Below are 26,108 nucleotides of genomic sequence, written 5' to 3'. Positions count from 1 at the left end.
ATCTTCAGAGACCCGGGATCAGTTCTGTGTGTGTGCTGATAAGCAGGGTAGCGGACAGTGAATGACTTGGAGAAAGTCGTTTATTCACGCAATATAAATAATTAATATATACAGACAATTATTAAAATCACAATTATTAAGACAGTAATAGCCAGTATAAAAAATAAAAGGGAGAAAAATACTTAGTTCCTGGAAAGATGTCCTTTTTGTGGGAAAACAGAGTTCTGGGTTTCAATTTGAGTTCAGAGTTCAGACCAGGTGGATGCCAGCATATCCTCAAGCTGGCATCTGATGAGTTCAAGATGTTTTAGTGTGGAGGACACTGAGTTTGGGTCCTCTGCCATTCTTATGCCCCTGCTTCAGTAGGAGGGAGTGAGGGCGGGGAGCCATACACCCCCTTAGAAGATGAGATGAGCCCTCCCCTTATCCTGGGGGCTAGAAATCATATCTACCCATATATGGGCTCTATCTCACCGAACCGTACAGGTCAGGGCAGATTTATTAACATTTTCAGGTCTGTCTCGATTTACCCAGCGCCCTGATACCAGACATGAGGGGTGGGACCCCTGTGGTATCATCAGGGCATTTTCAAACTGCCTAACTGGCAGTCCTTACCTCAGAATGTTCTGAAACTTCCTCAGAACCAGCACCGGGGCTCATGCTACACTCCCCCCACGTTTGGCGAAGCTGCCATCTCAGGAACCCCAGAAATATGACAGATCTGGGAAGTTATGGATTATGCTATGAGACTCAGGTTTATTCAGGATGTGTTCTAGCTGCTAACTTCCCTTTGAACTTTACCAGTGAGCAAGGTGTCAAGACCTCCCGGAGATTTGTAGCCTGCCTGGCTGCACCTAGGCATCCTGATCACCCCTTGGTTAATTAACATCTACATGAGATCAGCTAGGTGTCACCTTATACCTGATGGATGGGCCATCCGCACAGCTTGAAGCCAGGGGCTCTCTGGGCCCAGGCTCATTAGCATATCAAAAGAGCCATCCAGCCTTTAGGATGGTGCTCTCTCTGCTAAGAAAAGGACTTCAGCTCCCCCTACACACTCAACCCAGATTGTATCGATTTGAAGCGCAATCGATGCAGGGAATCGAGTGCGATCGCTTTTTCTTCACGGGCGGTTACAGGACGCGCCTGCGGCCCTGCAACCGTCCGTGACAGTATATAATGGCTTTTCCCATTGTTTGTGCAAATGCTACGCTCGGTTTGTCTTTTTGTTTTGTCCCGGATGTTATATGCAGTTTCCAGGATCGGCTACACTCGACACTTCCGTGTCCCCCCACTAGGGTAAAATGTTACCACTGCTGGTTCACTTAGCTGTTTGATTCCCATACCCCACCCCCCTCCCCAAAACTGTAGTGATGTGTTAACCCATACTTAACTAATTAACCCCTTGTGTCACCTATACTTGGGCGTAAAATTCTTGTACACCTGTAATGGCTGCCAGGTCATAGGGATCGGATGCGATTACTATGATGACAGTTCAGGGACCCAACACTGTATAGATGCATTACTGTACTTTTGCCTAGCAATGTATCTTTACCACACTGGGGTCTCCAAACTGTGCACCCTAGTGATCACATCCAATTACTACAGGTGCACAGGCTAATGAAAATGGTACCCTACATGAAATAGGACATCTATGGTATTATCTTAACTGGGACGAGCCAAATAATATAATTTTAGGTGTTTTATAACTGTGGCTCTTATCATGTGAAAATTAGGAAGGGTGAACATTGAAAAATGTGTATTTTTTTGCATTTATGTCTGTTCCCCTTTAAGATGCCTATAAAATTAAATCATTCTTGGAAAAAACAGCGTAGGTTGTCCTGAAAAAAAAAAAAAAAAAACTTTGATGGCATAAGTAATAAAAAAAAATTGCTGTATTAAAAAAAAAATGTCAGAGGGTCTGCACACCCAGTAAGCTCAGACAACAGCTGTTTATTGAATCATTAAGTGCTAGATATCCATTCAGCAAAACAATGTGACGTTTCGGAGCCACAGCGGGTCTCCTTTTATCAAGGCATATACAGAATGGTGCAAGAAACAGTGAAGAACAGACTTGCGCTCTACACAACAGTAATGGCTCTTGAAATGTTATTTAACTTCAAAATGTACCCTCTGTGCAGCTCTCAGTTTACTGGGTGGTTCCAATAACTGTTAGAAAACAAGAAGGGGGTGATAGAGCGCTCTGATTGTGCATTACCATTTAAAAACAATATGTCACTATAAAATCACACTTACTATTAAACGTAGTAACATGCGCATCTGCAGCCACCAGCAGGTCTCCTCCAACTAACTCAACCTGGCCAGAGTTGGTAGTGTGTTGGGAACTGAGGGGAGAGTGTCTCTCTAGCGGTGCGCGGAATGCCGTCTGCCGTCACTACCGGTTTTGGCGTATAGCCACGCCTTCGTCTGGTGACGATTACGGCAAGACGGCGGAAATAAATAGAAAAGCGCCCATAGTAACAATGTTGTTACGATAACATGATAACATTGTTACTATTGGCGCTTTTCTATTTATTTCCTCCGTCTTGCCATAATCGTCAACAGACGAAGGCGTGGCTATACGCCAAAACCGGTAGTGGCGTCAGAGGGCATTCCACGCACCGCTCACTGCCAGAGAGACACTCTCCCCTCAGTTCCCAACACATTACCAACTCTGGCCAGGTTGAGTTAGTTGAAGACCTGCTGGTGGCTGCAGATGCGCATGTTACTACGTTTAATAGTAAGTGGGATTTTATAGCGACTTATTGTTTTTAAATGGTAATGCACAATCAGAGAGCTCTCCCCCCCCCCCCCCCCTTCTTATACACAGAATGGTAACAGCTTGCTAAGTTTGCGAACCCTCTAGACTTTTTCTATGGTCCTGCACCTCACAATTCCGCATGGTGTGTGTGACTCCCTGTATGAATTTGATTAATGTATCAAAAGTAACAGCTGAAATGCCAAAAATTGTCAGGAATTAAAGGACGACTATCACTAAAAATTATAAAATACATATAATCATATACAAATAAGAAGTATGTTTCTCCCACAGTAAAATAAACCATAAATTACTTTTCTCGTATGTGGCTGTCACTTACAGTAGGTAGTAGAAATCTGACAGAACCAACAGGTTTGGACTAGTCCATCTCTACATAGGGGATTCTCAGCAAGGTTTTTATTCTTTAGGAATACATTCCCTGACAAGGATTTATACTAAGATGCTGGCCAGCCTCTGTGCTCGCTACACAGTTTTTTGGCAGTTGGACAGAGCAACTGCTATTCACTAAGTGCTTTTGAAACTAAACAAAAACCTGAGAATCCCACATGAAGAGATGGGCCAGTCCAAAACCTGTCGGTTCTGTCAGATTTCTACTACCCACTGTAAGTGACGACAACAAAGGAGAAAAGTAATTTATGGCTCATGTTACTCAGGGAGAAACACACTTCTTATTTGTATGTCTATACATGTATTTTAAATTAATTGTATGATTTTTGCGATAGTTGTCCTTTAGGTGTTTTTTTAAGATGAACTTAATTTAATGTTACATGTTGAGTAAAATTGCTTATATTCGTTTAAAAGGTGAGCCACCAGTTTTGGCAGATGGACGTGACTGTTAGTCTGCAGTGATGAGCACGGCTCTCGTGTGTATCACCCATGGCAACAAGGGTGGCACTAACCAGTGTGTTTTACCCTGTGTCAAATTTTCCCCTCCCCTCCAGTGTTGCCAACCTTTCACGTTATTTTTTACTGACAAATACCTTAAAATTTACTGACAAAAGATTTTTTTTACTGACAAAACCCCCTGCGCCGCGCGACGCGCCGAAAAATGGGCGTGGCCACGCAACAGAATATGGGTGGGGCCAAATATACATGATTTTAATATTGCTGTGAAAGGTCTGCCAGGGAAGTTTGAGCTCTGCCATAGCGTTTCCCCCCCTTCCCCCAAAATACATGTAATCTTACAGCATTTCACCAAAAATCCACGTAATCTGTCAGAGGTTCTTCCAAAATACAGATAATATGGCAGTGGTTCCTAAAAAATAGATGTAATCTGGCAGCAGCGAAGCGATTCCCCCAACATACACATAATCTTGCAGCAGTTCCCCAAAATACATTTAATCTGACAGCAGTGGTTCCCCAAAAATAGGTAGCCCCAAGTCTATAGGTGTCCCCAGAATAGGTGGCCAGGGATATAGATGTCCCCAGAACAGGTAGCCAGGGGGAGAGATGTCCCCAGAACAGGTAGCCAGGGGTATATGTGCCCAGTATATGTAGGCAGGGGTACAGGGCTGGTTCTAGACTGGCACATATGAGGGGGCAGTCAAATGGGTAGGGTGCAACATGTTCGAGGAAATTTGCGGCGACTAAAGTGGGCATGGCAAGTAAATGCACATAATGAGAGACAGAGTTTCACCAGTAAATGCACATAAGAGACAGCCTTTCACCAGTAAATGCACGTAATGACAGACAGCTTTTCACCAGTAAATGCACATAAGGGACCGCCTTTCACCAGTAAATGCACATAATAAGAGACAGCTTTTCACCAGTAAATGCACATAATAAGAGACAGCTTTGCACCAGTAAATGCACATAATAAGAGACAGCTTTTCACCAGTAAATGCACATAAGAGACAGCTTTTCACCAGTAAATGCACATAAGAGACAGCTTTTCACCAGTAAATGCACATAATGGCAAACAGCCAGTGTACTCAGTATATGTAGCCAGCAGATATATGTGCCCGGTATATGTCCCCAGTATATGTAGGCAGGGTTATATGTGCCCAGTATATGTAGGCAGGGTTATATGTGCCCAGTATATGTAGGCAGGGTTATATGTGCCCAGTATATGTAGCCAGGGTTATATGTGCCCAGTAGACGTAGCCAGGGTTATATGTCCCCAGTAGATGTAGCCAGAGGTATATGTGCCAATGGGTAGCCAGGGTTATATGTGCCCAGTAGATGTAGCCAGAGGTATATGTGCCCAGTAGATGTAGCCAGAGGTATATGTGCCCAGTAGATGTAGCCAGAGGTATATGTGCCCAGTAGATGTAGCCAGAGGTATACAGTGGAGGAAATAAATATTTGACCCCTCACTGATTTTGTAAGTTTGTCCAATGACAAAGAAATGAAAAGTCTCAGAACAGTATAATTTCAATGGTAGGATTATTTTTAACAGTGGCAGATAGCACATCAAAAGGAAAATCGAAAAAATAACCTTAAATAAAAGATAGCAACTGATTTGCAATTCATTGAGTGAAATAAGTTTTTGAACCCTCTAACAATAAAAGACTTAATACTTAGTGGAAAAACCCTTGTTTGCAAGCACAGAGGGCAAACGTTTCTTGTAATTGATGACCAAGTTTGCACACATTTTAGGAGGAATGTTGGTCCACTCCTCTTTGCAGATCATCTCTAAATCCCTAATGTTTCGAGGCTGTCTCTGTGCAACTCTGAGCTTGAGCTCCCTCCATAGGTTTTCTATTGGATTAAGGTCCGGAGACTGACTAGGCCACTCCATGACCTTAATGTGCTTCTTCTTGAGCCACTCCTTTGTTGCCTTTGCTGTATGTTTTGGGTCATTGTCGTGCTGTAACACCCATCCACGACCCATTTTCAGTTTCCTGGCAGAGGGAAGGAGGTTGTCGTTCAGGATTTCACGATACATGGCTCCGTCCATTTTCCCGTTAATGCGATTAAGTTGTCCTGTGCCCTTAGCAGAAAAACACCCCCAAAGCAAAATGTTTCCACCCCCATGCTTGACGGTGGGGATGGTGTTTTGGGGGTCATAGGCAGCATTTTTCTTCCTCCAAACACAGCGAGTTGAGTTAATGCCAAAGAGCTCTATTTTGGTCTCATCAGACTACAGCACCTTCTCCCAGTCACTCACAGAATCATTCAGGTGTTCAATGGCAAACTTCAGACGGGCCTGCACATGTACCTTCTTGAGCAGGGGGACCTTGTGAGCCCTGCAGGATTTTAATCCATTGCGGTGTAATGTGTTTCCAATGGTTTTCTTGGTGACTGTGGTCCCTGCTAATTTGAGGTCATTCACTAACTCCTCCCGTGTTGTTCTAGGATGCGTTTTCACCTTTCTCAGAACCATTGACACCCCACGAGGTGAGATCTTGCGTGGAGTCCCAGAGCGAGGTCGATTGATGGTCATTTTGTGCTCCTTCCATTTTCGAACAATCGCACCAACAGTTGTCACCTTCTCTCCCAGCTTCTTGCTAATGGTTTTGTAGCCCATTCCAGCCTTGTGCAGGTCTACAATTTTGTCTCTGACATCCTTGGACAGCTCTTTGGTCTTTCCCATGTTGGAGAGTTTGGAGTCTGCTTGATTGATTGATTCTGTGGACAGGTGTCTTTTATACAGGTGACTAGTTAAGACAGGTGTCCTTAATGAGGGTGACTAATTGAGTAGAAGTGTCTAACCACTCTGTGGGAGCCAGAGCTCTTAATGGTTGGTAAGGGTTCAAAAACGTATTTCACTCAATGAAATGCAAATCAGTTGCTATCTTTTATTTAAGGTTATTTTTTCGATTTTCCTTTTGATGTGCTATCTGCCACTGTTAAAATAAACCTACCATTGAAATTATACTGTTCTGAGACTTTTCATTTCTTTGTCATTGGACAAACTTACAAAATCAGTGAGGGGTCAAATATTTATTTCCTGCACTGTATGTGCCCAGTAGATGTAGCTAGATGTATATGTGCCCAGTAGATGTAGCCAGGGTTATATGTGCCCAGTAGATGTAGCCAGAGGTATATATGTGCCCAGTAGATGTAGCCAGAGGTATATGTGCCCAGTAGATGTAGCCAGATGTATATGTGCCCAGTAGATGTAGCCAGAGGTATATATGTGCCCAGTAGATGTAGCCAGATGTATATGTGCCCAGTAGATGTAGCCAGAGGTATATATGTGCCCAGTAGATGTAGCCAGATGCATATATGCCCAGTAGATGTAGCCAGATGTATATGTGCCCAGTAGATGTAGCCAGAGGTATATATGTGCCCAGTAGATGTAGCCAGATGTATATGTGCCCAGTAGATGTAGCCAGATGTATATATGTGCCCAGTAGATGTAGCCAGATGTATATATGCCCAGTAGATGTAGCCAGATGTATATGTGCCCAGTAGATGTAGCCAGAGGAATATGTGCCCAGTAGATGTAGCCAGAGGTATATATGTGCCCAGTAGATGTAGCCAGAATGTATATGTGCCCAGTAGATGTAGCCAGATGTATATGTGCCCAGTAGATGTAGCCAGAGGTATATGTGCCCAGTAGATATAGCCAGAGGTATATATGTGCCCAGTAGATGTAGCCAGATGTATATGTGCCCAGTAGATGTAGCCAGATGTATATGTGCCCAGTAGATGTAGCCAGAGGTATATATGTGCCCAGTAGATGTAGCCAGATGTATATGTGCCCAGTAGATGTAGCCAGAGGTATATATGTGCCCAGTAGATGTAGCCAGATGTATATGTGCCCAGTAGATGTAGCCAGAGGTATATATGTGCCCAGTAGATGTAGCCAGATGTTTATATGCCCAGTAGATGTAGCCAGAGGTATATATGTGCCCAGTAGATGTAGCCAGATGTATATGTGCCCAGTAGATGTAGCCAGAGGTATATATGTGCCCAGTAGATGTAGCCAGATGTATATGTGCCCAGTAGATGTAGCCAGAGGTATATATGTGCCCAGTAGATGTAGCCAGATGTATATGTGCCCAGTAGATGTAGCCAGAGGTATATATGTGCCCAGTAGATGTAGCCAGATGTATATATGCCCAGTAGATGTAGCCAGAGGTATATATGTGCCCAGTAGATGTAGCCAGATGTATATGTGCCCAGTAGATGTAGCCAGAGGTATATATGTGCCCAGTAGATGTAGCCAGATGTATATGTGCCCAGTAGATGTAGCCAGAGGTATATATGTGCCCAGTAGATGTAGCCAGAGGTATATATGTGCCCAGTAGATGTAGCCAGATTTATATGTGCCCAGTAGATGTAGCCAGAGGTATATATGTGCCCAGTAGATGTAGCCAGATGTATATGTGCCCAGTAGATGTAGCCAGATGTATATGTGCCCAGTAGATGTAGCCAGAGGTATATATGTGCCCAGTAGATGTAGCCAGATGTATATGTGCCCAGTAGATGTAGCCAGAGGTATATATGTGCCCAGTAGATGTAGCCAGATGTATATATGCCCAGTAGATGTAGCCAGAGGTATATATGTGCCCAGTAGATGTAGCCAGATGTATATGTGCCCAGTAGATGTAGCCAGAAGTATATATGTGCCCAGTAGATGTAGCCAGATGTATATGTGCCCAGTAGATGTAGCCAGAGGTATATATGTGCCCAGTAGATGTAGCCAGATGTATATGTGCCCAGTAGATGTAGCCAGAGGTATATATGTGCCCAGTAGATGTAGCCAGATGTATATATGCCCAGTAGATGTAGCCAGGGTTATATGTGCCCAGTAGATGTAGCCAGATGTATATGTGCCCAGTAGATGTAGCCAGAGGTATATATGTGCCCAGTAGATGTAGCTAGATGTATATGTGCCCAGTAGATGTAGCCAGAGGTATATATGTGCCCAGTAGATGTAGCCAGAATGTATATGTGCCCAGTAGATGTAGCCAGATGTATATGTGCCCAGTAGATGTAGCCAGAGGTATATATGTGCCCAGTAGATGTAGCCAGATGTATATGTGCCCAGTAGATGTAGCCAGAGGTATATATGTGCCCAGTAGATGTAGCCAGAATGTATATGTGCCCAGTAGATGTAGCCAGATGTATATGTGCCCAGTAGATGTAGCCAGATGTATATATGTGCCCAGTAGATGTAGCCAGATGTATATGTGCCCAGTAGATGTAGCCAGATGTATATGTGCCCAGTAGATGTAGCCAGATGTATATGTGCCCAGTAGATGTAGCCAGATGTATATGTGCCCAGTAGATGTAGCCAGATGTATATGTGCCCAGTAGATGTAGCCAGAGGTATATATGTGCCCAGTAGATGTAGCCAGAGGTATATGTGCCCAGTAGATGTAGCCAGAGGTATATGTGTGCCCAGTAGATGTAGCCAGATGTATATGTGCCCAGTAGATGTAGCCAGATGTATATGTGCCCAGTATATGTAGGCAGGGTTATATGTGCCCAGTATATGTAGGCAGGGTTATATGTGCCCAGTAGATGTAGCCAGATGTAGATGTAGCCAGAGGTATATATGTGCCCAGTAGATGTAGCTAGATGTATATGTGCCCAGTAGATGTAGCCAGAGGTATATATGTGCCCAGTAGATGTAGCCAGATATATATGTGCCCAGTAGATGTAGCCAGAGGTATATATGTGCCCAGTAGATGTAGCTAGATGTATATGTGCCCAGTAGATGTAGCCAGAGGTATATATGTGCCCAGTAGATGTAGCCAGAATGTATATGTGCCCAGTAGATGTAGCCAGATGTATATGTGCCCAGTAGATGTAGCCAGAGGTATATATGTGCCCAGTAGATGTAGCCAGAATGTATATGTGCCCAGTAGATGTAGCCAGATGTATATGTGCCCAGTAGATGTAGCCAGAGGTATATATGTGCCCAGTAGATGTAGCCAGAATGTATATGTGCCCAGTAGATGTAGCCAGATGTATATGTGCCCAGTAGATGTAGCCAGATGTATATATGTGCCCAGTAGATGTAGCCAGATGTATATGTGCCCAGTAGATGTAGCCAGATGTATATGTGCCCAGTAGATGTAGCCAGATGTATATGTGCCCAGTAGATGTAGCCAGATGTATATGTGCCCAGTAGATGTAGCCAGATGTATATGTGCCCAGTAGATGTAGCCAGAGGTATATATGTGCCCAGTAGATGTAGCCAGAGGTATATGTGCCCAGTAGATGTAGCCAGAGGTATATATGTGCCCAGTAGATGTAGCCAGATGTATATATGCCCAGTAGATGTAGCCAGATGTATATGTGCCCAGTAGATGTAGCCAGGGTTATATGTGCCCAGTAGATGTAGCCAGATGTATATGTGCCCAGTAGATGTAGCCAGAGGTATATATGTGCCCAGTAGATGTAGCTAGATGTATATGTGCCCAGTAGATGTAGCCAGAGGTATATATGTGCCCAGTAGATGTAGCCAGAATGTATATGTGCCCAGTAGATGTAGCCAGAGGTATATGTGCCCAGTAGATGTAGCCAGATGTATATATGTGCCCAGTAGATGTAGCCAGATGTATATGTGCCCAGTAGATGTAGCCAGATGTATATGTGCCCAGTAGATGTAGCCAGATGTATATGTGCCCAGTAGATGTAGCCAGATGTATATGTGCCCAGTAGATGTAGCCAGATGTATATGTGCCCAGTAGATGTAGCCAGATGTATATGTGCCCAGTAGATGTAGCCAGATGTATATGTGCCCAGTAGATGTAGCCAGATGTATATGTGCCCAGTAGATGTAGCCAGATGTATATGTGCCCAGTAGATGTAGCTAGAGGTATATGTGCCCAGTAGATGTAGCCAGAGGTATATGTCCCCAGTAGATATAGCCAGAGGTATACATGTGCCCAGTAGATGTAGCCAGATGTATATGTGCCCAGTAGATATAGCCAGAGGTATACATGTGCCCAGTAGATGTAGCCAGATGTATATGTGCCCAGTAGATGTAGCCAGAGGTATATGTGCCCAGTAGATATAGCCAGAGGTATATATGTGCCCAGTAGATGTAGCCAGATGTATATGTGCCCAGTAGATGTAGCCAGATGTATATGTGCCCAGTAGATGTAGCCAGAGGAATATGTGCCCAGTAGATGTAGCCAGATGTATATGTGCCCAGTAGATGTAGCCAGATGTATATGTGCCCAGTAGATGTAGCCAGATGTATATGTGCCCAGTAGATGTAGCCAGATGTATATGTGCCCAGTAGATGTAGCCAGGGTTATATGTGTGTGATTGAGTGGCAGTGGCAGGCGGCAGCGAGCGGAACTTACCTGCGTCTTCTCTCGTCGCCAGCGCGGGATGATCTGCCGGCCGCTACTCTGGTCTGGTCCAGACCAGAGCAGCAGAACTTCCGGCGCAGGAGCGAGACGGAAGGTAAGTCCCGCCCGCTGCCAAACGCCACTGCCAGACAGATCAGGAGGGGGACAGTCAGGGAGGGAGAGCACGAAGGTGAGAGAAGGGGGGGGGGATTGCCCCCCTTCTCCACCGCTGCCCACAGCTCTCCTTCCACTGCGCTGCTGTCCTCCTGCAACAGAGCGGGCGGCCAATAGGCCGCCCTTTTACGGACGCTGCTGAATTCCTTACGGAATTCACGGGCAGCTCAATTTGTATAAAAAATTACGGGCTGCCCGTAAATTTACGGGCGGTTGGCAACACTGCTCCCCTCCCCAGCAGAGATCGGCAGCAGAAGACGCAATGCTGACCATGACCCCGGGCACAATGGTACGAGCATCAAAATCTTGTGCATTCATGCAAAACCTGGTGTACACTGTACATGCACATTTCACGTATTGCTTAACCACTTAAGGACCGGCGCTGGTTTCTAACATCTGTGCTGCGTGGGCTCTCCAGCCCACAGCACAGATCATATAACAGGCAGGGCGATCAGACTACCCCCCTTTTTTCCCCACTAGGGGGATGTCCTGCTGGGGGGGTCTGATCGCCGCCGGCTATCTCCGCAGCGCTTTTTACGCCTTGCTCCCTTTCCCTCCCTCCCCTCCTTCCTATGGGCGGCACAGGACGGCGATCCGTCCTGCGCCGCATCTGATAGGCTTCAGCCTATCAGATGGCAGCGATCCCCGGCCAATCAGAGGTCAGGGATCGCCGATCTCTTTTACGGCGATGCTGCCGTATGATGAAAACACCGAGGATTTCTTCCCCGGGTGTTTACATTTAGCCTGCGAGCCACGATCGGAGGCTCGCAGGCTGTTCACGGAGACACCCTCCGTGAACTGACATGGAACGAGCGGCCGTTTCCATGTAATTCTACTTAAGACCTGCCGCCGCCTATCGGCGTTAGGCGGTCATTAAATGGTTAAAAGATTAAATGTACATTTCTGTAAACCTAAGGAAGAAAACTCTAACTTGCCTAATAAAAAGGGATTTCCAGCCTTTATTCCTTCCCCTGCATTGGGTGGCTGAGCCTGAGTAACTGAAGTTGGCCCACCCACTTTGCTGCTTGTTGGCCCTTCCCTTCTGGCGCTGCTCCCACTTTTTGCATCGGTGAATAGGTTGTGGACTGAAGTTCCCAAAGATCAGTGACCTTGGAGCGCTGGCGTGTGTCCACTTGACATCAGCGAGGGCGTGCTACAGGAGCAGAGCCATGGAGGCCACTTGAAGGCATGCTCATTGTTGGAGTTGGTGGAGTGTAACGGTAAAGCCGCTTAGATGCAGAACGTGGGAGAGAGAAGATCCGGCTCCACTCTAAAACAAAAGGCAGTTGTATATGATCACTTCTTCCTGTACAAAGTGGACTTGACAGCAGAGTTGCGTATCATTGATTTTCACCCTTTGTGACCCAGGAAATGCTGCAAACTCAAAAGCATTTAAGAGGAATTGTCGCGAAAATCGTAAAATTTAAAACACATACAAATAAGAAGTACGTTTCTCCCAGAGTAAAATGAGCCATACATTACTTTTCTCCTATGTTGCTGTCACATACAGTAGGTAGTAGAAATCTGACATTACCGACAGGTTTTGGACTAGCCTATCTTCTCATAGGGGTTCTCAGGGTTTTCTTTATTTTTAAAAGCACTTAGTGAATGGCAGTTGATCCGTTCAACTGCCAAAATAGTGTGCCGGGGGACTGGCCAGCATCTTTGTATTAATCATTTTAAGGGAATGTCTTTATAAAGAATAAAGGCCGTGCTGAGAATCCCCCGTGAAGAGATGGACTAGCTCAAAACCTGTCGGTAATGTCAGATGTCTACTATCTACTGTAAGTGACAGCAACATAGAAGAGAAGTAATTTATGGCTCATTTTACTCTGGAAGAAATGTACTTCTTATTTGTATGTTTTAAATTTTCAGATTTTTTTGTGATAGTTCATCTTTAGGAAAATGTATATACTTTTGTCTACATCGCTGAAACTGAATAGTTACTGTAGTTTGTCTGTTCAGTGTATGCACTTACTTTGTCTTACAAATCTATACCAGTGCGTTTAGTGTTCACAATAATATCATTTATTGCATTCTGTGTGCTCTGCAGGGGGCACAGGTGATTGACGTTAAAATGGAGTCAGAAGATACATGTGTGAAGAGTGATGAGCCGTGTAAGGAGGACAGCATTCCACCAGAAATCCGAACTGGTGAGGAATAAACACTACACAAAAAAGTCACCTATTCTGCTTGTTAAGTCATTACACCCATCTGTATTGCCCCTTCTTCTGTCAAACAGTTTGGGCCAGGTTACATGGATAGCAGAAAAGGGACACTGAGGATTCCTGCCACTTACAGAGCGCTTCCATTACCAATCACTGAGTGCAGAAGCAGTCATACTCCCATGTTTTACAAGTGTTGATGTGTTAGGAGTAGTCAAATCCCGGATCATGCCGTACACAGCAGTTTAGCACGAGTGGAGGGAGTCACAGGGTTGGGTTCCACGCCGTGCTTCACGTGACTCTGATGTGTCCTTCTTCCAGGCCGTGAACCACACACAAGTGACCTTGCCATGAACCTTTCCACTAGCTTTGCTGCGGTGCCTGAAGAACATTCAGGTCCTGTTTTGAAGAATTTGCAACAGAGTTCCAAATTCTAACATTCCAAACATGTCAACGCTAATGAAGAACACATGGCTTGTTTTCAAAGAATAATTGTAGGATCTTAACCTCCCTGGTGGTTAATTTTTTTTGCCAAATTGGCAAAAATCCTTTAAAATTTTTTTTTTTTTTGTGTGTTTCATGTAAAGCTACCAGAGTGGTAGCTACATAAAACACCACTAGAGGGCGCATGAGTCCCTCTAGTGCGATCGTCGCCGGCATCAATAGCAAACAGGGGAACGCGTATATAACGCGTTCCCCTGTTTGGCTTCTCCTGTCGCCATGGCGACGATCGGAATGACGTCATGGACGTCAGCCGACGTCCTGACGTCAGACACCTCCGATCCAGCCCATAGCTCTGCCGGGAACTCATTGGTCCGGGCAGCGCAGGGCTCGGGGGGGGGGGGGGGGGGCCTCTTGCGCCGCTGCGTACGGGCGATCGCCGCAGAGCGGCGGCGATCGAGCTATACGCGCGGCTAGCAAAGTGCTAGCTGCGCATACATCATTTTGAATGGAGGCAATCGCCCCACCAGGGGCTGAGATCTTCCTGCGCGGCATAGCCCGAGCTCAGCTCGGGCTTACCGCCAGGAAGGTTAAAGCTGTGTGGGCCATTGTCTGCGATTGGAGTTCTACTTAAGGGCTAGTTCACACTACAAGAGCGTTTTTCTAAGCGCTTGTAATTTTTAAAAGCTCTTGCTAATGTAATCCTATATGTGTGTTTTTTTCTCATTGCAGCAATGGGATTTTGTAAAAATCACCCATAGCATTGTATTAGGAAGAGCTTTTCATAACACTAGTGCTTAAAAAAGCTCTTGCAGTGAGAACCAGCCCTAAGGCCTGGTTCATACTGCAAGAGCTTTTTGAGCACTTGTTATTTGAAGAGCTTCTAATAATGCGATGCTATGGGAGATTAAAAACATAAACAAAACCCTCACTCAAATGAGAACACACACATAGCACTAGGTTGGCAAGAGCTTTTAAATGTACAAGTGCTTACAAAAAGCTCTTTCAGTGTGAGCCAGGCCATGTGAGCCATGTACTATAGTACAAAAGGACAACATATCAATTTGTAAGCTTAGAGAGGAAATAAGAATTGTGTAGTTTTTCTTTTAAACATCCCTGTTTACATCTATTTATTTTCCTCAGAGGACCTACCTGTCAAGAAAAGCACAGAACAGTATCCTCTTCCCTCTCCAGGTGGCAGTAATAGTACATTTGATTCTGCAGAAGAAAACCCCATTGCTGTAAATCTCCATCCTCTACCTCCTTGCACAGATCTGGAACCCACTGCCGGCATTCTTGAAGGAAGTTTTATTGACTGTACATCGCTCACTTTGAATGTTGGAGGGGATGAGACTGGCCAGTGTTCTGATCATGGGGATTGTTTTCCTGAGAGAAGAGACCAGATCTCGCAGGGAGAGGTGAAACCCTATTCATGTTCTGACTGTGGGAAATATTTCTCCAAGTGGCTGAAGCTGAGGAAACACCAAAGATTTCATAGCGAAGTGAAGCCATATGCTTGTGCTACATGTGGCAAATGCTTCAGGCAGAAGATAACTCTGACCACTCACAGCCAAGTCCACACTGCGAAAAAGCCGTTCTCCTGCTCCAGATGCAAGAAGTGCTTCTCCATCAAAGAACATCTCAGATGCCACGAAAAAACTCACACCCGAGGAAAGCCCTATTCATGCTCAGAGTGTGGGAAAAGTTTTTCCTTGAAGGCTTGCCTCACTATACACCAAAAAAGTCACGCTGTAAAGAAGCCATTTTCCTGTTCTGTATGTGGGAGATGCTATATTGACAGGTGGCTTCTAGTTGCACACCATAGAATTCACACTGGTGATCGTCCCTATTTGTGCTGCAAGTGTGGAAGGGGCTTTGCAGGAAAATCGGACCTTGTTCTGCACCAGAGAGCCCACACTAGTGACTGCCTATACATCTGTGCTGATTGTGGAAAAAGCTTTTCTAGCGGAAGACATCTCATTGGACATCGGAGAACTCACAGCGAGAAGAAGCCGTATCCATGTTCCCAGTGTGAGAGAGGATTCATCCACAAATCCAGTCTGATTAGACATAAGAGAGACCATACAGGTGATCATATTTAACCATGTCCTTTATGCGATATATGGTGTCTGCATACATTTTTATGCCAATACTCTATTCCCAAGCTCCTGAATTGGGACGTGGAAGTGTAATAAAGGTTTATCATATACATTACAATACATAGAGTAAATTTGCATTCATTAGCAGTGTACCATATTTGGTGCATTGCATGTTTGTAGGCAGGGCTGAGACAGAGGCTGGATAGGTTGCAGCCTGTGAGCATAGAGCGTCAAGGGTGCAGAGCTGCAAGCACAGTGACAGAAGGGGGGCCCAAGGAGAGGGATGGTGGACAGAAGTCGGGCCCTGCTCCCCACGCCCTTGTAGGTCTGCGCCCAGAGGCTATAGCATATCCAGCCTTTTCTATACTGTCTGTAGGCGGCAGGCCAAGGCAGTCGGACCACTGCCACTAGACACCAGGAAAATCCATAGGGGAGGGAGGAGGCCACTGCCACTAGGCACCAGGGAAATCTATAGGGGAGCCCCTAGACTCCAGGGTAATCTATAGGTGGGGGGGGGGGGGGAGGCACTAGGAAAAACTTTATGGGAAGGGGGACACTTTGGAATGTCTGCCTCAGCTACAGGAAAACCTTGTCCTGGCCCTGTGTGTAGGTTTTTGACTGGCAGTATCCAGTAGCTCCCTATTGCTGGTAGAATGGGAATTTCCTCCCCAGCACACCTGACCACACCCACCTGCTCCCAGCTCTCTCTGCTTGGTGTATAGTGGAGCATTTATTGCCTGCAGTAAGAAACCATTTTTCAACTGACTTTAAAGGGTAAGGTAAATTCCTTGTTAAACACAGAACAGGGAGGAATTAGACAGGAATTGGTGATGATGAGATTCTGCCGAGTTCCGGTACTAGCCACAATGCATTAAAGTAAACCCAAGCCAAAGCTTGGGTTCAAAATCAGATACTTACCCTGAGGAGAGGGAAGCCTCAGGATCCTATTGAGGCTTATCTTGCTTGTCTGAAACCCTCCTGTTATGGAGCCTGGCCCCCCTTTACATTGGGGCCATGCAGCTCCACTTCCTGGTTTATGGCCGCGGGAACCCACGCTGAGGCTCCAGCTTACTGCGCAGGCAGGCTCAGTCGGTTATTGTAGTGTTTTTCAACCAGTGTTCCGCGGCACACTAGTGTGCCGCGGAACGTTGCCTGGTGTGCCGTCCTCTTCTCCCCCTCCCGCCCGTCCTCGCGTCCGCCGCTGTTATTATTTTAGCAGCGGCCGCTCTCCCCTCTCCAGCGCATGTGTTTATTCTAACAGCGTATCTCCGGCTGCTCTGTGTGATGCGGAAGGAGGCAGGGCTCGGTTACCATAGTAACGGCGATACATATCGCCGTTACAGGAAGCCGCTGCCCTGCTTCCTTCCGCATCACACAGAGCAGCCGGAGATACGCTGCTAGAATAAACACATGCGCCGGAGAGGGGAGAGCGGCCGCTGTTAAGGTAATAACAGCGGCGGTCGCGGGGACGGGCGGGAGGGCACTATACTGGGGCACTATACTAGCTATACTGGGGCACTATTCTGGCTATACTGGGGCACTATACTAGCTATACTGGGGCACTATACTGGCTATACTGGGGCACTATACTGGCTATACTGGGGGGCTATACTGGGGCACTATACTAGCTATACTGGGGGGCTATACTGGGGCACTATACTGGGGGGGGCTATACTGGGGCACTATACTGGCTATACTGGGGCACTATACTGGGGCACTATACTAGCTATACTGGGGCACTATTCTGGCTATACTGGGGCACTATACTGGCTATACTGGGACACTATACTAGCTATACTGTGGCACTATACTGGGGCACTATACTAGCTATACTGGGGGGCTATACTGGGGCACTATGCTGGCTATACTGGGGCACTATGCTGGCTATACTGGGGCACTATACTAGCTATACTGGGGCACTATTCTGGCTATACTGGGGCACTATACTAGCTATACTGAGGTAACTGAACTCCCTACACTGGGGCAACTATGCTAGCTTTGCAGCCGCACCACCCCCCCCCCCCCCCTTAGCCTGCTGCGCACAGCACTGTCCACTAGGTCGCGCAAACAACCGGGGGTCGCGCAAACAACCGGGGGCCGCATCACCGACATCCCCCCCCCCCCCCCCCCCCCGCCGTTCCCCGGAGACAAATTTGGTCAGACAGTGTTCCCCAGGCCGGAAAAGGTTGGGAACCACTGGGTTATTGCACGGCCATAATCCAGGATGATGAGCTGCGCGGCCCCGATGTAATTAGCAATAATGCCTTGTCGCATATCCTCGGGAAGGGGGGGGACGCACTCAGCGATGGGGGACAACGGAGTAGCAAGGGAAGCCTCCATAGGATTCTGAGGCTTCCCTCCCTTAAAGTGGCCCTGAGATGAGGGTTGCTAAAGGTTTATACATACATGGGGCTTCCTCCAGCCCCCTCTGTGCAAATCGCTTCCTCTCCACGGTCTTACAGCCTCCTCCAGTATCAGCCCTGCTCTCTGTGGTCAGTCGGGTGTACTGACCATGCGAGGCCCGGCCACGCGCACCCGCCCCGCTGTGGTCCCGTCACCTGGAGCGCTCAGCGCCTGTAAAGTACTACGCCGCAGAACGCTCCCAGCCTCAGGAATGAGATGGGGAGCACATTTGGCTGCACTGCGCCGACTGGCAGCAGAGAATGGGGCTGATACCAGACAATATAGGAGGCTTTATACTGCGGCAAGGGAGTGATCTGCACGGAGGGGGCTGGAGGAAGCCCCAGGTGTGTATAAAACTTTTAGCAATCCTCGCCTCTGATACACTTTAAGGTAAGTATCTGATTTTGTACCCAAGCTTCAGCTCGGTTACACTTTAACTTTTCAGCAGCAGAAGGGAGGTGGGCAGGGTCAGGTTATCAGATTTGTGTTTGCAACAAAAGACTGGCTGGTTTCTCCCCCCTGACACCCTCATATGGGCAATGATGGGATGCAGGGAGGAATTTAGACAGAACACACACTGCTGCTCAGTCTAACCAATTAGCATCTAACATTAGCACAGGAAACCACGATAGCAAACTCAGCCGTCCAGTCAAAAATTGTAAGGCTACTTGCCATTTCCAAAAACAACCCCTGCACATTTCCCCATCACTGCAGATTGCCATGATACACCAGAGGAACAACATTGCCCCTAAACCTGTGCACACCTCTAGTACAGGGGAAAAAAAACGAATCACATATAGACTTCGGGAACAGCAGGGAGTTCTCGTTTTTCATCAGCAATGCATTATTATTGGTTAAGGGTGAAGCATGTATTTTACAGGGGTGCACTTTGAGGACTTCAGCTTTGGTTTTTGTTTGAGACAATCTTACCCACCAATACAGCAGCAGGTTAGGTTAGGGCATAAAGTAGGGAAAGGTTAGTCATATCAGCTACTACTGGGAGGTTAGATTTAGGTGCAAATAAGTAGGGGTACATTAGTCATGTTGGCAATTAGGAGGTTAGAGTTAGGTGCCAGTAAAGAAGGTAATTTTTATGGGCAAGTATTTGATTAGGTTCTGGTAACAAGGATGCCATTAACCTCCCTGGCGGTATGAATTGTGTGGCCGCGGGAGGGTTTTTTCTCACTTTTTTTTTTTTTTTTAGCATGTAGCTAGCCTAGCGCTAGCTACATGCTTTCCCCCCTCCCTGCGGCGTCCCCACGTACTGTCAGATCGTTGCCGGCGCCGCTTGCCCATAAGGAAATACCGTTCTGAACGGGATTTCCTTGAGGGCTACCCCCGTCGCCATGGCGACGAACGGAGTGACGTCATCGACGTCGCCAACGTTACAGGGAATCCCGATCCACCCTATAGCGCAACCTAGCGCCAATTGGCCAGGCTGCGCAAGGGGTATGCGGGGGGGGGGGGGCTGTATCGCGGTGGGTAGCGGCGCATCGGCGGCGGCGATCGCAACAAACATGCAGCTAGCAAAGTGCTAGCTGCGTGTTTTAAAAAAAAATATGCAAATCGGCCCAGCAGGGCCTGAGGAATCCTCTGTGGTGGCTTACCCCGTGTCCAGCACGGGGTTACCGCTAAGGAGGTTGAAGGATAAATGAAGCCAAAAGTATAATTGCATTTTTACTCAGCTGGGGCATCTTCCAGCCCCTAGAAGCCTCTGTGTCCTTCTCTGCAGTTCTACACCAAGTGGTCCCCTAAGAAGTGAACACTTACTGCACTTGTACAGAACACTCCTTGCTACAGGAGCGAGACCGTGAGCACTGGGGACCACAGAGGACTTGGTGACTGCAGCGAGGGACTGAGAGACCGCTAGAGGCTGGAAGAAGTCCCGGTAAGTAAAAATGCAATTATACTTTTGGCCTCATGTATCTTTTAAAGCGTACTAGAGACGTTAAAAACAAAGATTTGATACTTACCTGGGGCTTTCTACAGCCCCATATGCACCACTGAGTCCCTTTCCGTCCTCCTGCGTGCCTCCGTTCTGCCGCTATCAACCCGGTAACTGGCTAAGTCGTGTCAGTCGGAGTCTAATGCGCATGCAGGAGTGTGGGAATTAAGGGGTTAATTTTAAATGTAAACATAGGTCTGTTTATTTATTTTAAAAAGTGTGTGTAGGTGTAATTTTACTATTTGACCTCAAAATGTCCTCGCACATAATTTTCCTGTGCGTACTGTTAGTACGCAAACAGGAAGTAATGTGAATGACGCGGCATCTCATTTATGCCGGCGATCATTCACACAGGGACTTAAATTAAAGAATGGAAACAGCGTTCTCATCGCCGATCGTTAGAGGGAAGATCAATGACAGGGAACGAGTGTGGGAGTGAGCGAGAGTGCACGCTGGCAAAGGATGTAGTACCTACGTCCCTGCGAGGTGAAGGGGAATTTTGGAGGGACGTAGATACTCCTCCTGGGGAAGGGCAAGTGGTTACATTTAGTCCTCACCAGGGCCTGCCTAAGGGTTCCCAGTGCCCCCCCCCCCCCCCCCCAGTCTAGGTAGCTAGTGGTGTCCGCCAAGTAATTGGTAACCAGAGGGGCTTCCATATGAGCAACCCACACACACACCTTCCTCAGTATAGTTAGCCAGATGTGATCCCCAGTATAGATACCTAAAGGGGCTCCCCAGTATTGCATAGCCTTTGATATAGGTAGCCAGAGGGGCCACTAGTATTAGGTAACTAGTATAGGTAGCCAGAGGTGCCCCACAGTATTAGGTAGCCCGCAATACAGGTGGCCAGATGTAGCCCCCAGTAGTTGGTAGCGAGAGGGGCCACTAGTATTAGGTAGCTAGAGGTATCCCTCAGTATAGGTAGCCAGTGATCCATAGTATAGGTAGCCAGAAATGCGCCCCCCCCCCCCCCCCCCAGTATTTGCTGCAGGTTTCTATTAGGTGTGATAACACAGGGTGTCTGCTGCTTTGCCAGCAGGTGCATTTCCTCAGCTTTTCTACCTCCCATTCCGACACTGCTAGTATAGATATCAAGAGGTGCCCCCCAATATTAGGTAGTTAGAGGTATATCCCAGTATAGGTAGCCAGATGTGATTCCTAGTATAGATAGCCAGAGGTGCCCCCCAGTATTAGGTGGCTAGGGGTATACCCCAGTATAGGTAGCCAGAAGTAGCCCCCAGTATTAGGTAGCCAGAAGTAGCCCCCAGTAGTTGGTACCCAGAGGGGCCCCCAGTATTAGGTAGCCAGAGGGGCCCCCAGTATTAGATAGCCAGAACCCCCAGTATTAGGTAGCCAGAGGGGCCCCCAGTATTAGATAGCCAGAACCCCCAGTATTAGGTAGCCAGAAGTAGCCCCCAGTATTAGGTAGCCAGAAGTAGCTCCCAGTAGTTGGTAGCCAGAGGGGCCCCCAGTATTAGGTAGCTAGAGGTATCCCCCGGTATAGGTAGTCTGAGTCTCCCTCCTCTCTGCGGCTCGGTTTGCTCAGGTAAAGGTTGGCCCAGGTCTTCACTAGAAATTGTCCTGAAAACAACCATCCTTTTTTAATAAAAGATACCTCCTTCCTTGTGTGGGGGTAGAATGATGATTTTTTCCAGCGCCTGTGCCAGTGCAGTTCAGAGAACACTATCCAGCTTATAGAACCTGATCACATATGTTGACTGTAAATTTTATTGTGGTAGAGATTGTGGAATTTCCTATCCTGCACTCAGATTACGGAGACATAAACAGCCAGTCATGAGGAATCTGTACATCATTTTTTATTTTTTAAAAGAATCGTCTTTTATTACAGTGCAAGAAATAAAAAAGCACTGGAGATTGGAGAAAGGCAGATTTTGTAGAGAGGATCATTTTGAGAAAGCAGAGCAGGAAACCGGCGTGCTGGTCCGTGAGAGTCGTATGGAAGTGTCACCGAATCGTCTTCAAGGTTTACAGCCAAGACAGTGAGTATATTTCTAGGCAGTTCCTGTGGCTGATGTTATCCTGTAGTTGTTGCTGCCTGTATAAAATAGGTGATCAGCTGTGCAGAATACTAAATTCCAAGCAGTTCATTTTGGCACCCAGGCAAAGCTTGGTGCTGTCATAGCAGCAATACTGTGCTGCGTGCCCCGCTCCAGCAGTTGCCAGACCCAAAATTACATCTCCCTCCGAGCTGCTACAATTCGGAGGAAGAATAGTATTTTACACCGTCGGGGAGTTTAGCGGCAACAGGGAGAGCCGTCATTTGGCTCACCCAGCGCCGGGATAATATGTACTCACAGTTAAAGTGAGGCGCAAATAAACTGATGAGATAAACAATTGTATTTATCATCTTACTCTTAAAAATAGACTTTTTAGATATCTCATGGTTTTATTTAATATTTAAACATTTACAAAGTAGATTGAATGTTTTGTTGTATCTGCTCAGTGGCAGCCTATTAAGTGTCCCTGTGTAAAAATAAATGAAGTATTGACCTTTCTTTTTATCTCTCTCTGCACTAAAAAGTTTAATTCTGCAAGGAAAAATTTCATGGCTGTAATTAGCTTATCATTTAGGTTTCATGTATTCCCGACAAGGTAATGACAAGACAGTAGCTGTCACTTCCATGCCGGAAAATTAACTCTTTCAGGCAGCAAAATCAAACAAGTAAAACAGGTGGCTGCAGCATAGGTAGCCAGGGATAGGTGTAGCCAGTGGTAGGTGGTGCAGCATAGGTAGCCAGGGATAGGTGTAGCCAGTGGTAGGTGGTGCAGCATAGGCAGCCAGGGATAGGTGTAGCCAGTGGTAGGTGGCCGCAGCATAGGTAGCCAGGGATAGGTGTAGCTAGTGGTAGGTGGCCGCAGCATAGGTAGCCAGGGATAGTTGTAGCCAGTGGTAGGTGGCTGCAGCATAGGTAGCCTGTGGTAGGTGTAGCCAGTGGTAGGTGGCCGTAGCATAGGTAGCCTGTGGTAGGTGGCCGCAGCATAGGTAGCCTGTGGTAGGTGGCCACAGCATAGGTAGCCAGGGATAGGTGTAGCCAGTGGTAGGTGGCCGTAGCATAGGTAGCCTGTGGTAGGTGGCCGCAGCATAGGTAGCCAGGGATAGGTGTAGCCAGTGGTAGGTGGTGCAGCATAGGCAGCCAGGGATAGGTGTAGCCAGTGGTAGGTGGCACAGCATAGGTAGCCCGGGATAGGTGTAGCCAGTGGTAGGTGGCCGCATCATAGGCATAGGTGTAGCTAGAATTAGGTGGAGAGGGAGGGAGACAAATACTCACTTGTCAGCAGCCAAGTCCTCAGTCCTAAGTGCTTAATTCACTTAGAGTGCAGAGACGTTGGGCGGGAACGAGCATCATTGATGACGCCAGCCCAGGACTCAGGAGAAGTGCTCTGCATAGTGCGCCGCTGGTGGGAGCCCGGGAGGCAGTCTGTGCGTTCCAGCAGCCGCGTCCTCACTGGACGCGCGTCATATCCGGCGCCTGAGAGCCAACTCGCTGAGTGGTGATGGGCGGCAACGGGCGGCGAATACGTAAGTGGAAAAAACGGTATTTTGACCATGCACATTGAAACCGCGATATATCGCGATACCGGTATATAGCGACAACCCTACTCTACATACACTTGTTTATCTCATCATGTCACATGTCACCTCGGGTACACGTGAGGCGTCAGTCCTCCTAGGGTTGGTCAGATTGTCTCTGAGCCACTGTCATACCAACAATATGTACAGGATCTTCTCAAAAAATTAGCATATTGTGATAAAGTTCATTATTTTCTGTAATGTACTGATAAACATAAGACTTTCATATATTTTAGATTCAAATACACACAACTGAAGTAGTTCAAGCCTTTTATTGTTTTAATATTGATGATTTTGGCATACAGCTCATGAGACAACCTTCAAATAACTATGTTCAGTTATGCACTCAATACTTATTCGGGAATCCTTTTGCAGAAATGATAGCTTCAATGCGGAGTGGCATGGAGGCAATCAGCCTGTGGCACTGCTCAGGTGTTAAGGAGGCCCAGGATGCTTCGATAGCGGCCTTAAAGAGAATCTGTATTGTTAAAATCGCACAAAAGTAAACATACCGGTGTGTTAGGGGACATCTCCTATTACCCTCTGTCACAATTTCGCCGCTCCCCGCCGCATTAAAAGTAGTCAAAAACAGTTTTAAAAAGTTTGTTTATAAACAAACAAAATGGCCACCAAAACAGGAAGTAGATTGATGTACAATATGTCCACACATAGAAAATACATCCATACACAAGCAGGCTGTATACAGCTTTCCTTTTGAATCTCAAAAGATCATTTGTGTGTTTACCTTCTGTCCCCTTCTTCTCTCATGCACTGAACATTACAGGCTTCCTGCAGACAGCTCTGCATGTGCCTGTGTTTGTAATTCCTCAGTATGTGTCAGCCAGCTACTTTCACAGCCTAACAGAGGAGGATTTTTATCCAGCTCTCTTCTATCACTGATAAGATAGCAGAGAAGCTGCTGGCCAATGTAAATAAAACACACACTGGAGTGTGCATAGAGGAACAGACCAGCACGGAAGAGTTGGCAGCCTTCCAGACACAGGCCGACAAGTCTGACAAGGGAAAGATACATTGATTTATTACAGAGACCATGATAGTACAAAGTGCTGCAGTGAGCCAGAACAGATTAGAATAGGTTTAGGAACTTGTAGGATGGTAGAAAAAACGTTGTAATTTTTGTTACAGAGTCACTTTAAGCTCATCCAGAGTGTTGGGTCTTGCGTCTGTCAACTTTCTCTTCACAATATCCCACAGATTCTCTATGGGGTTCAGGTCAGGAGAGTTGGCAGGCTAATTGAGCACAGTAATACCATGGTCAGTAAACCATTTACCAGTGGTTTTGGCACTGTGAGCAGGTGCCAGGTCGTGCTGAAAAATGAAATCTTCATCTCCATAAAGCTTTTCAGCAGATGGAAGCATGAAGTGCTCCAAAATCTCCTGATAGCTAGCTGCATTGACCCTGCCCTTGATAAAACACAGTGGACCAACACCAGCAGCTGACATGGCACCCCAGACCATCACTGACTGTGGGAACTTGACACTGGACTTCAGGCATTTTGGCATTTCCCTCTCCCCAGTCTTCCTCCAGACTCTGGCACCTTGATTTCCGAATGACATGTAAAAGTTGCTTTCATCTGAAAAAAGTACTTTGGACCACTGAGCAACAGTCCAGTGCTGCTTCTCTGTAGCCCAGGTCAGTCGCTTCTGCCGCTGTTTCTGGTTCAAAAGTGGGTTCATGCTTCCATCTGCTGAAAAGCTTTATGGAGATGAAGATTTCATTTTTCAGCACGACCTGGCACCTGCTCACAGTGCCAAAACCACTGGTAAATGGTTTGCTGGCCATGGTATTACTGTGCTCAATTGGCCTGCCAACTCTCCTGACCTGAACCCCATACAGAATCTGTGGGATATTGTGAAGAGAAAGTTGAGAGACGCAAGACTACAACACTCTGGATGAGCTTAAGGCCGCTATCGAAGCATCCTGGGCCTCCATAACACCTGAGCAGTGCAACAGGCTGATTGCCTCCATGATACGCCACATTGAAGCAGTCATTTCTGCAAAAGGATTCCCGACCAAGTATTGAGTGCATAACTGAACATAATTATTCGAAGGTTGACTTTTTTTTGTTTTAAAAACACTTTTCTTTTATTGGTCGGATGAAATGCTAATTTTTTTGAGATAGGAAATTTGGGTTTTCATGAGCTGTATGCCAAAATCACCAATATTAGACTATAAAAAGCTTGAACTACTTCAGTTGTGTGTATTTGAATCTAAAATATATGAAAGTCTTATGTTTATCAGTACATTACCGAAAATAATGAACTTTATCACAATATGCTAATTTTTT

General features: G+C 46.6%; 1 protein-coding gene across 7 annotated transcripts in view; it reads left to right on the top strand.

Annotated features, from left to right (window-relative positions):
- The window catches only part of LOC137534830 (uncharacterized), a 78,297-nt gene that overhangs the window by 46,037 nt on the left and 6,152 nt on the right, over nucleotides 1–26,108 (top strand). For 6 of the 7 annotated variants that reach the window (XR_011024384.1, XM_068256492.1, XM_068256489.1 and 3 more), the window contains 3 exons: nucleotides 13,208–13,307; nucleotides 14,904–15,848; nucleotides 22,057–22,207. Coding sequence is in view for 6 of the 7 variants with exons in the window: in XM_068256492.1 (XP_068112593.1) it covers nucleotides 13,208–13,307; nucleotides 14,904–15,848; nucleotides 22,057–22,207 (1,196 nt within the window). In the remaining variant the exon portion in view is untranslated. The remainder of the gene's footprint in view (nucleotides 1–13,207; nucleotides 13,308–14,903; nucleotides 15,849–22,056; nucleotides 22,208–26,108) is intronic. The other variant, XM_068256493.1, reaches the window with a different exon arrangement.

This window comes from Hyperolius riggenbachi, chromosome 10 (assembly GCF_040937935.1).
Source record: "Hyperolius riggenbachi isolate aHypRig1 chromosome 10, aHypRig1.pri, whole genome shotgun sequence".
Classification (NCBI taxonomy): domain Eukaryota; kingdom Metazoa; phylum Chordata; class Amphibia; order Anura; family Hyperoliidae; genus Hyperolius; species Hyperolius riggenbachi.
Note: the sequence above shows the minus strand (reverse complement) of the source record. Positions and strands in the feature narration are given on the sequence as shown.